This window comes from Rhopalosiphum padi, chromosome 1 (assembly GCF_020882245.1).
Source record: "Rhopalosiphum padi isolate XX-2018 chromosome 1, ASM2088224v1, whole genome shotgun sequence".
Lineage (NCBI taxonomy): Eukaryota > Metazoa > Arthropoda > Insecta > Hemiptera > Aphididae > Rhopalosiphum > Rhopalosiphum padi.
Window position 1 is genome coordinate 78,452,130 of NC_083597.1, and position 12,805 is coordinate 78,464,934.

Below are 12,805 nucleotides of genomic sequence, written 5' to 3' on the forward strand. Positions count from 1 at the left end.
AAAACAAAAATATAAATTTAATATCTAAAACATCTATTTAAAACGAAAAAAATTCTAAAACGGAACAGATTAACAACAAGTTTTACGAATTCGTTTTTTCATTTTTCACGGTTTCACCAGCTTGTTCTTCTGCATTTAAAAATTCTTCATCATCTTTTAAACCTTCTGAATATACTTCTGGATATTGGTCCATACATGCCCACATAGCTGTGAACTTTTCCCTACATTCCATACCTTTAGGTTCTTCTTTACTATAATGAAAACACGTAAATGATTCTCTAAATTCAACCCCACAAGGTCCAGTCGCCATTCCTCCTAAACATGGGCAATTCCAGTTTATGGAGCCATCAGGAAATATGAGACCAGGTGAGGGTTCTGGAGGTGATAATATGACTTTACTAGGTGACTGATGATCTTCTTTTGTGGCAAATATAATTGTGTCTTTACCATCTTTAATTATTTGTGACATGTTTATAAATCCTGTCTTCTGTGATGAATGATATTAAACACGGTGAAGCACGATGGACGTTGAATGCAACAGTATTTGAATTGTGACGTCCAAACAAAGTAAGAGCTCCTCGAAATTTTATGTAAAAAGTAGATGGACACCGAATTATGCCTTTTCCAGCTTCAAACTTAAGTATATCAAAGTTGACACTTGATCCAAACTAAAAATAGTTTAAAATTGTTAATCATTATTACTATTCATTTAAATGTTTTCCCAATATTTAGAGTAACATTAAGTTTTGGTATTGTTTGTTAAAAACAACACAATTCATAAAACAGATGGAAATAACATGTTTTAAATTAAGAGTTTATAATCATATACAATATATTAAAATGTATAATATTGTTATTGTGGTTATAAGATATTTAATTGCAGTAAATATAACCAAAAGTTAACAGTGTAAGTCCATTTAAATAAAGTTGATGTAAAAATTAAGCAGATCATAAAATAGAATTTTACCAATGATTATAGAAAATGGTGAGTATACCTAAAGAAATGTAAATATTTAGTTATTTTCATTTTAACTGTTTGATATTATTTAAATATTAAATATATGAATTACAAATAATAAAAAAAGTTTTAAATGTATATAGCATACATATAATGTTACAATTTATAAAAATATAATTATTTCAGAATTTTTGTTGTTGAAAATATTTGCACAACATAATTGTTGATCACAAATGTAATGAACTAAAAATTAAAATGGTTTAGTGTCAGCACAATTTTAAAAATACTGTGGGTGTTGAATTATAATCAGTTTGGGTCATTAAACAAAATAGAAAACAACAACAAGAAACGTTTACACAACTCAATACATATTAGTAAACATAATTTTGTACCTGTCCAAAAACTTCTTTAAGCGCTTCCTTAATGTAAAATGAAAATTTTCCGTCATTCACGTCCACGTCGTCCCCTTTTCTGTCAAGAACACTTCTAGAGAGGAAAACAGAATCAGTTAATATAAATACATTTAAATAAATAAATATTGAAAAATTGAACGTCTAAGATACAGCTATTCACTCACAATGTGACTTCTAGGAAGTAATAAGAACACATAATCGGTATATTGTCAACATTGTATTCTATCGTAATATTTTTTCAATATCGAAGCACTAAAAACAGCTACTAGTGTCTTGTATTTTGGAAAAAAAATATACAAAAAACTGATGCAAGATGCAACCACCACGGTTTCGAGTAAAACGAATGCACCTATGAGGCTATGAAAGGTGCCTTATGCCTAAATGCAAATGTAGCGACAAGCAAGGCAGATAGTAATGCAAATTGCAAATGCACCACTAAGTAAAAAGTAAAAGTAATAATACTTATTGCTTAATGCCTATAAAATTACGAGCCCTATCATTAAAGATTTTTAATCGGGTATTTGGGTTCGGACGAATTTGAGGTTAAGACCTCGGTGATTGCGATCGACGGGCGCCGATCAGTATGGCCAACAGAACGCGCGCCGGGCGGCCGGGTGGGTTTGACCTCCGATTGTTGGCGCGCGCCACCGGTTGTCGGTCCGTGCCCCGTCGTCCTGTCGCGCTATCATCGGAGCACGGAGTTGCGTTAATTTTTTTTGAATGACAAAATATTTCGGTTTTCGCTTCCAAGTTCCATTCGTCCCGTGATTGCCGCCGCAGACTGATTATTATTATTATTATTATTATTGTTGTAGTGCACTTACCCGCCACCGCGGTCGTCGTTTTCACACCATTTTCGTGTGCGTGTGCCGCCGTCTGCCGTGTCGATCGACCGATCTCGCGCAGTTCGCCGACGCCGCCGCTGCTCGTTGCTGTCTCCTGTCTTGCGCGCGTGTGTATGTGTGGTGCCGTGCGTGTGCGTGTGCGTGTTGCCGTTTCGTTGCGTTTGTTGCCGACGACGACACGTCTAAATGGGAAGCGTGAACAACGCTGTCCGTTGCGGTTTCATATGTCGTCTGTGTTCGAAAATCGACAAGCGCGTTGTTCACATCTACGGCGAACTAGGCAGAAAATACAATTTGGTGCAAAAGATCAGAGACTATTTGCCCATAAAGGTAAGGCACATCGATAGCACCGCGGCGGTCATTGACGTCGATTTATTTTTACTACTATTGTATTATCGTTATACTGCCGTGTTTGAGCTGACGCTCCAAAGTCGGGAATTTGGGTCGGTCCTACGATCGTTTTTGGTGGGTTGGGTTGTAAACAAAAATTCGGGCGGCGATTTTCGTTTTCGTCGGCTCTATTGAATTTCATTATTGTGTTTCGAAACGCGTATGATGAAATCGGTGCGCGCACGCGCGCTCTCGTGTGTGTGTGTGTGTGTAGTAATGTATACCATGTCGTATATTATTATGCACATTGCACACACACACACACACACACACGCGCGCGCCCGTAGATTGTGTGCGTGTTGCGTTATCACCGGGCCGTTGCGATTTAGCGCTACCTAAATGTGTGTAGAAACACGTCTGTTTTTTTGCGCCATCGCCGAGACGGTCGCGGGGGCGACGGGACGAGTTTCTCGCGGACTGCATCGTTGTTGTTTTTCACAGCTTCGACGTTTTCCGGCCCTTGGTTTACTTAGAAATTTCTCACATTTTTACGAGACCCAAATTATTTCTCTGTTGATTCTGACCGAGCTCTCCGCCGCCGCCGCCACCGCAACCTTGACCTCGGGTTTTTGGTGAACTATTTTTTTTGTTTTTCAGGGTTATTAAAAGTGTGTTACTTTCATAGGCGCCGAGGACGCTGTAGCCTTGACGCTCGAACTCCTTACGCATAATATACGCTGGCAATATCACAATATTATAACGCAAACGGTTGTGTACTACCACCTAGATGCCTGTTTTTGAAATTTAATTTCTCCGTCCCTACGTCGTGTTAAATTTGGTATAGTTCCTAATTACACGTGTGGCACATCTATAACTCGTATCTACCATGTTTTGCTCGAACCGTAAATCGTATAAATACATTGGTACCCACATGACGTGTGAAATTTCTTTAGATCCACTTGCTGTCCATTTTTTTTAGCTGTGATTTCAAGGTCTTACACAATATCGGCTTTCTAAGTGAATTGCTATTTTTTCTTTCAATTTTCGCTGTATTATTTACACATTATTTGATTGCAGTTTAATAATATATCGAATTTGGAATATAAATTTGGATGTCCTTTTTTAACATTTTCCATGGTCCATTTGTAACCTTGACCCAACTATACCTAATTATCTACTATTTGGATATATTTTAAATTAAAAGTATTTGAAAATAAGTCAAGGATATTAAATTGGTTACACTATTGAAATCATAAAGATTGTATGTAATTTTAACAATGATTAAATTGGTGATGTCATATTGATGTGGGTATTGGATGATTATAGAATTAAGTAAATATTTCCCTCAATTTGTATTAATAGCTAATTAGTTATATGTCTACCTTTGTTTAAATATGTAAAAATACAATTATTTTATTTTAAAATTTAGATTAACAATAGTTGAACTGTATTAGATATTATATTATCATTATCAAATTTAAAATTAAAACATGGAAAACTATTTCTGCTTTTAATAAGGACATAAGTTTACAATAAAAATAGATTTTTATTAATATTATTTCTTGTGTTACCTATGTAGAATAGAATTTAAACATTTTTCTTTTACTTTACTTTTAGCTACCTTCCTTTTATTTATAGGAGTTAATTTAAATTTACTGAAATAGGTTATATTATAGGTTTATTCATTGAAAAATTTTCTTATGCATAAGAAAACTATGCTTAATAATATATACTTTGTATGTTTGGTCTTGAACTATATTAAATTATTTGAATATCAAGAAGACTGATTGTGGGTTTGACAATTATGTTTTTATTATTATTATTATTATTGTTTAGTTTGTGATAACAATAACATTCAAGTGCCCTTGATTTATAACTAATAGTTGATAATTTTCTGGCTTCTTCCATACTCTCTAAAATTATAGAAAATGTTTTATTTTATGATGTTTTAAGTAAAACATTGGTTAAACTTGGATATAAAAAGTAATATTTATTAACAAAGAATAAAACATAAATCATATTTTTTATAAATTAAAAAGAAGGTTACTGTAATTATTCATTTCTTTTTATTGAATGCATTGTCTTATTTTTGGTTACTTAATAAAAAATGAGATTTGTGGGCTTCTTACAAATCATGTTTAATGATGAATTATAATTTTTAATAAATCACATTTTTTTTATTCTAAATGGGAAATACTTAGATTAATCATAGTTTATATATCAAGTTCATTATCTTTACTATTAAAATAAATACCCAGTTTAAGTATTATTTAGGTTCTTGTATACTAGGTATTCATAAAGTATGAAATAATTTTAAAAATGTAATTATAATGTGTTAAATCGTTAATACATGAACACACATGTATTGCATAAGTGTCAACATTTAAATGCTGTAGATAAATTTGTAACTAATTGTTATTTAAATACATTTTTCTAAAGTAATTTGTAAGTTTTAATTATGATTTATGATAATATAATCAATACTTAATTCATAAATGTTCACTTCTTAATAAATTAAGTGCTTCAATAATAATAATAATTTGATTGTTATAAGCATCTACGTGTTATTTATTATGCTATAATAGTAATAATATTATAAATTACTTGTATAAATTAACTAGTTCAAAGTCATAGTCAAATAGTAGTCATAAAAATCCTCAATAAGAAAAAAGTATCTTAATTACTAAATTATTTTTCTAACCTACCAATTTAAGTACTCAGTTTAAGTTATGTTCTAGGTATCTAATATTTAAAGATGTATAATGAACTTATATGTTTTCAAATTTTAATTTATTGCTTATAAAAATGTATACTAATAAAAAATAAATAAATGTAAAATCTACATTCTTAGAATCAAATTGTTTTTTTATATTTAATATTTATTTTTGAAATAAGGATTGAAAAAAAATTATGACTATTTTATTAGCAAACTTTACTAAATAGGTAATACAGCTGTAATAAGGTTTATTATCTAAAAAACAATTGAATTAATTAACTAATTTTCATAGTTCTTAACATTACTAAACAATATAATATAGGTAACTAATAAAAAAAAAATCAATATATTTAGGTGTTTACTATCACAATTACGTATTATTTGATAATGCTGATAGTTTATTTTGTATTTGTAATAATAATATTTATATATGTGAGCATCATGAGATCAAATGTAAACAAATATAAATTACTAAAAATAAAACACAAATATTGTTAAATTTAATTGATGAGGTATCAACTATCAACAGTGGTCGGGGAATGCTTGTCTATCTCCCCTACTGAGTCTTACATCTGTATGCCTGTTTTATAGTGAAGCCAAGCCCTGCACACAAGTCTGCTTTCGGAGTACAGTTTTATTCTGAACAGTGCATATTATACTTGTATATAAATAGTCTGGTCATAACAAATATGTATGAACTTACTAAGTAATCTTTGTTTGTTAACACCAATAAAAAAATTACTTTTTATACCCAGATCTATAAAATTTTTAAAGCATTCACAATATTCCATTAATCCATCCCTAAATATCATTTATATATTTTTAAATATTTGTGAAGTCATAAGGACATTAGTGGGGCAGTGGTTCAATATACTTAAAATAATAGGTTTAATATAAAAAGATTTTATAGTTGAAATAATTCTTGGTTTTTTAGTTGTACACTACAAGTTAATATGTTAAAAAAAAATATAAGGAATTAATCTTATATATTATTTTTTAATTAAAGATTTGTCTTTCTTGTTTACTATATTATTTAGATAGGTATTTATAAAAAAGACGATACTTGGTCTATGATCTATCTGGGATAAAAGAATGTTTTATTCTGTTTTAGATTAAATCTTCTGATGGTTTGCCGCTTACATTATGTGTATCATGTGTTCAAAGATTAAATCGCAGGCACACATTACAAATGGCGATAAAACACAGTACTGCTCGTATTGTAACATCTCGCGTAGAACCTACCACCGGAAGAGGCGAGTGTAATCAACGTCAACAAATACATCTCAGCTCTGCTGTACAGTCAATTTGATTTTCGTCTTCTTTTATTGTATATACCTATTTTTTTTTTTCAATGAAGACTGTTATAAAAATTGAGTTCAAAACACATGAGATGAATAATGAATATAAATGTTATTCAAATTTGTCAGTCTCATCAGTGAATTACTAAAAGTGTTTTACTAACGGTTTTTATTAGATTTAAGTTGAGCAATAAGGTTATTTAACAAAAATTATTTTAAGTGTATAATTATATTTCTATGTATAACATTAAAAATACCTAAAATAATTTATTTTTGATTATATGTAAGTTAATTTTACGTAAGGTTAAATGCTTGTTTTATTTAAGAATAGTGCTGATGTAGACCTATTAGTAATATATTATGGGTAGTCAAAATAAATATGTTAATAATAAGTAAAAGTATAGATATCCAATCTACTACTGCATTTGACAATTATGCATTTTTCAAGTATCATATAAAAATAGGACGTAGAAAACAAACAAATATGTATTTTATAATAATAATTGAACATATTTATGTTAAATGGAAAACTTGAAAAATGCATATACATAATAATCTTATTTTATTTTTTGAATAGTTTCAATTATATTTCAAAAAGGGGTTACTACTATTGTTTACTAAACCACCAACGTATTTAAATAATATGGCGTGCCATTTGTCTTTAATTTTATGTTATTTTTTTTTTAAAAACATTCACTTTGTATAATTTGAAATAAACTTTTCCTGATCTCAAACTTATGGGAAGGTTTTTAGTGCAGATTTATTGAATTTTTTAACATATTCAATTTGACATCCCAATAAATATTAATTTTTAATTGATTTTTTTAGTAAAATCAGTGCCTATAAAATTCAATTAAAGTATTAATATTTTATAAAATTTAAGTTTATATTTACTTTGTAGATCTAGAAAAATAGTACAATAAGTGCAATATGAATTGGCGCTGAATAATAAGTTGTTTAAAATTTTTAATTTATTATGTTTTATGAAATACTTCTTCTTCAGAAATAATAATTTATACAAAATTATCAAAAAATTTTTTTTTTATTGTATTATGTTATATGAAAATTTTGAACTTCCATTAAATATGTTTATTTCCTTGTTAACTTGACCTGCAATATAAATAATTGTTAAGATGTGAAAGAGATAGTATTATAATTTGTCATTTGAAAAACATTAATTTGCATTTAATTTTTTTTAACTCTATTTTCCATTCCTAATAATGTTTAAAATAATAAATCGGCCTGGAAAAATGATTGATGTTATACAAATTTAGTGGAATTTATTTGAAATCCATTTTAAAAATTAAAGATACTAAAAATAATGTTTGGAATTAAATTATATATTGACATATTAAAGAATAAGTTTACTTGTAGTTTATAATTGTTATTAGGTACATATTATTGTAGTTATTAATTAGATATAATTGTATAAATTGGATAAATAATACAAATTATCTCTAAATATGGCCTTTATAACATGGTTATAATATTATGATTATTTTAAAAAACTAACGAAATTTTTCGTATTTCTAATATATGATAAATTAGAATGTTGAAGATGTTGAGCTGAGGAAAATTTTGTAGGACTTGCAATGTTTGTTAAAATACTAAAATCTATAGTAATGGTAAAAAATCTTAGTCTGTGAGAACTTTAGTCATGATTGAATCGGGACGTATGTGGTCTGGTTTTCTACAATGGTAAAGAATATAGATATAGTAGATACTAGATACCTATAAGTAATTTCTAATTATTAATATTGTTAAATGGTTATCAGTCCCCTCCTACATTGTGTTCTAATGACTAAGACTTATTGGTACACTCTTTTATCATAATATATTGTATATTGTACATTAAATTACTAATTTTAAAATTTTTTATTCTTTATTAGTTATTGCTTATATTTCATAAATAAAAACAATTTTGCGACCCATAGAATTAAAATTTAAAAGTTTAAATATACCATATTTTATGTGTAGAATGTGTAGAATGCTATGTGCCGACTTCCGAGATACATGGTATGTAACCTATTTACCTATACAATTATTATTACATTTTACAATTTTGAGTAATTGTATTAATTATTCTGTTCATAACAGTGTTTTTGTATTGAAAGACGTTTATAATAATTATTATTATAGTATCTACCCGATATCTTAAACTCTATAAATATAGTTTCAAATAATAATTTTTAATAATATTTATAAAATACGTGTAGGTACTGTTTAATATTTTTAATGGTTTTTGTATTTCAACATGGAATTAATAAGGCAAGTGGTAATGTGTAAATATACGTTCATATTTGAAAATAAATTGCACAGTATTGAATTTTTAATTTGTTAAGTAATCTCGATTATGTTCAAAATTGTATTAAACATTTGGCTGAACTTGTACTATTATTGTCATCATAATTTCGAAATGTATACATAATGACACACTTAGTACTTGCAAGGTAATTGCGTTTAATGAGCTACTCAAGGACTTTAATGCTACTTCATTTTGGTAGGTTCCATGAGATGGTTTCATCGTCGAATCATGAAGGTCACTAGACAGTTATAATCATTAATGCAACTTTTTAGCGGACTATTTTGTAATGCTGTAATTTTGCAACCAGTACATTTTGGGGATTTTAACAGTTTACGATAATCGTAATCAATAACAAATTAATCTCCTAGAATGAACATCGTTAGTTTAAGTTTAACTAATTGAAGAAATCTATACATTAATGTCTATTATTTAGACTGCGGAGTGAGGAATCTTTAAAATAATATAAAACAATTAAATCTACGGTTTTAATTTTAATCAAATACCTACATTATCCATCACTAATTAGTAATTATAGGTAGCTACTACATATGTGATATGTAATAACTAGTATTACACTAATTAGTTAATTGTTATGCATACTATTGTACTATAGAAAAGGAGAAATCCTTTCGTTTGACTTATCTCTTGTATGATTAGCTATAAGATATAGCTGTATATTATAAATTATAATATATATATCAAAAACAAATTACTAATCGGAATCACTTTTAAATTTAGCATAATATTCAACTCATTTAAGTCACAATAATAATTTAATATATATAGTATAGAATACTATTTTAGTATTATATACAAATTAAACATTGGAATTGGCAGTGGCGTATTTGGAGGCACCCTATACTTGTCTTATATTTTATAATTATAACTTTATCTTTCTATTACTAGCCTAAGTTAGGTATACCTAACCAATTAGATTATATAGTAAAAATTAAATTTAGCATTTAGGTAATTATATTATGACATGTGAAGGCTAGTGGTATGAGTGGTATGGCCCTTATTGTCTGATATTAAAATTTGTTTATAAATTATAACTTGTGAGTATTGAATGTTTTAAATTATTATTTGTGGATATTTGCACAGATTATTCTATGATTTCTATGGTATATGTCTTATAACTTATAAGGTTGTAACTCAAAAGAAACATTTCAAAAACACTAAAAACAGGTGGGCAAATGGTAGGTATCTTACTGTCTATCTTTTTTTTTTTATGAATGTCGAATATGTCGATAATAATCAAACATTTTTTTGGTATCTACTATCTATCATTACATATTTAAGCAGTAAAATATAAAAATGTTTCGATTATCAACTTCGATGGTTCTGATAGCAAATCGGATCTAGTTGGTACTTTGTGTTTACTGTTAAGGGGGGGGAGGTCAAAGGTTAAAATTCATAATCATAATTCTTTTTAAAATAACCAGGGATCATAACAATTAAGGAAATACAAACTTTATTACGTAAAATAATATTAGACAAAACCAATTTTGTATTTTTGGTGTAGCTCAGAATTGAATTACTGTGAATAATTCACATAATTGTTTTGTTAACGCTCTACCTTGCTGGAGAGGTCAAAACGTCGTAAGATATAGTGTTCATGAAGAATACTAGATCGCGCGTAACTTATCATTTAATACAATGCATTTTTGTTGTAGGTATTGTTGTACTCATGAGACATGAATATTAAAACAATTTTTGAATCTAATGACTAATGAGTAATATTTTGCAGTTTTAGTGTATTTAGTATATTATTTATATATTTTTATCTGACTTAACCTAATTTATTGAAATTTACCATACATACAAAATTATAATAATATAGGTACTACATCGTGGTGTTCCGCAGGTATATATTCTTTTTATTTACCTACTTAATATAAATGTATGATTGAATATTGATATGATGATAAATAGACATCTATATACTATCGTGTTAACGTATGAAACATACAACTATACAAGGTAGTTATCAGGGGCGTATTTAGATATTTTTTTGGGGAGGGACTGAGGAATTTTTTTCAACCAAAATTCCCTAATTCAGCCTATTAAAAACAAGAGTTAGGAATTTAGTACTTACACAATTTTAATTTTTGTTATAATTTTTAATGTTTTCACAAAATTAATAACGAAATAAAATAAATAATGATATAACTAATTAATAATTATATTAAATTTAAATATTTTTCTTTGCCACTGTTGTCAAATTTGTCTAATAAAATGTCGTCCAGTCCCTATTTTTTGTAAATACATGGGTATGTCAATGTCTATGAAATATGAACAGTTAAATTGCAAGTCCTACTATACTGAATTCTAAAGTTGTATTTTTTAAATACGTTTTGAGTCTTCCCAACGTCGAAAAGCTGCGTTCATCTGAAGTGGTGGATACTGGTATTATAGCTAGTATTTTTAGTAATTCATACATGTTTGGGTACATTTAATTATCACAGACACTTAAAGCCTCTATAACAGTTGTTGTTCTTCAATATTTTTCCATTAAGGCTGATTTAGCTGACCACCGTATTATCGGACGTCGCCGTCACAACTTCTTGGAAATATTTTTAGCTCATACGGGCTCGTAATGCTCGCGATTGAGACGCGACAGACGCGTGTATTTCAGTAATCGATTCTAGGTAAAACAAATCGAAATTACGATAATGTAGCAGTACCGCACGTTAAAATATTTAGCACCATGTACCGTGCTCAAAGGTATGATTGTTACGATCAAAATCGTCAGATTCATTACATGAATAACTTCTTAGTTGTTGCTAATAATTATATTGAACTTCTAGAATTTATTACATATGATAGGACATAATCAGCAGACTTAATAAATATTTCCTGGTTTTCGAGGAGGGGTGGAGAGGACTGAAGCCCCTCTCAGCCCCTCCATAAATACTCCACGGGTAGTTATTATTTCCTTTCACAGTCAACACACATAAATGCATTATCTCGAAAAGTAACACATTTTTGTTGTAAATTTGAAGTTATTTTAAAAAGACATTTTTGAAGAGATATTTTTAATATACTGAGAATTTTGGTACTTACACAAAAATTGAATTTTGAACGATTAGTTCAATTTTTTTTTATTAAAACGTAATGATATTATATAGTTTTTAGTGTTTTTATCATTTTTACCAATCTGCATGAAAATGGTTTACTCCATACCTATGAATGGTACCTATGGTCTGTCCAGCGAGAGAACGCGCTGATTCTGCGCATCCCCCCCGCATCACCATGCTGTCAAAACTGGATCACTTATGGCTGGGTATCATTGGGGAATGCGCAGAATAACTGATTTTGGTCGGTTTGCGGCGCGTTCTCTCGCTGGACAGAGTGTAGGTGATGTGTAAAATGTCCGCCATTCGTCTCATACTTCAGTCATATGCCATATATATAAATATAAACTATTATTTCTATAGTACCTATATATTAAACACAGATGTCTATATTATACAGTGCGACATACTATATACAGTTATAGTATTATCATTGAATATAAATGCTTTATTTACAATTTACTCAATTATACTATTACTATATTACTATGTGAGAAGATATATTTATAAATTCTGGGATGCAATAGTAGTATGGGTAATTTACTAATGTATCGATCCTATAGTAATAATAATTTGTACCATTTTCAGACATTGGGTTGTTCATTTATCCACGACAACAATGACTACAAAACCACTGTTTCCTAGTGAGACATTGCTTGGATCTTAGATTGGTTAGATTTTTAAGTAAAAATCATAATTTGTTATTAAAAGACCACGAATTAAGTTAAACGTCATAATATAATGACATTTTTATTTTTATTACAATAGGTAAAAAGTATTTAAAAATAACGAACTACTATGATGATTACGTAATGGATAGATTGTAATGAAAAACAAAGAAGGATAATGGTTATTTTAAATATATC

General features: G+C 28.6%; 2 protein-coding genes across 3 annotated transcripts; one reads left to right on the forward strand and one right to left on the reverse strand.

Moving 5' to 3' along the window:
• Window positions 1-12: 12 nt before the first annotated feature.
• On the reverse strand, window positions 13-2,336 carry LOC132929204 (mitochondrial intermembrane space import and assembly protein 40-B). Of its 2 annotated transcripts, none has more exons than XM_060994396.1 (3): window positions 2,196-2,336; window positions 1,351-1,444; window positions 13-668 (listed from the first exon to the last, which is right to left on the reverse strand). In XM_060994396.1, exon 3 carries the CDS (start codon window positions 467-469, stop codon window positions 83-85), a length of 387 nt encoding a protein of 128 aa, XP_060850379.1. In that variant the 5' UTR covers window positions 470-668; window positions 1,351-1,444; window positions 2,196-2,336; the 3' UTR covers window positions 13-82. The 2 variants fall into 2 exon arrangements, with proteins under 2 accessions (XP_060850379.1, XP_060850371.1); XM_060994388.1 differs by lacking the exon at window positions 2,196-2,336 and adding an exon at window positions 1,536-1,919.
• A 66-nt stretch (window positions 2,337-2,402) lies between these two features.
• On the forward strand, window positions 2,403-7,738 carry LOC132929218 (uncharacterized). The gene is made up of 2 exons (XM_060994410.1): window positions 2,403-2,546; window positions 6,374-7,738. The coding sequence occupies exons 1-2, from the start codon at window positions 2,403-2,405 to the stop codon at window positions 6,569-6,571; spliced, it is 342 nt and encodes a 113-aa protein (XP_060850393.1). The 3' UTR covers window positions 6,572-7,738.
• Window positions 7,739-12,805: the final 5,067 nt, after the last annotated feature.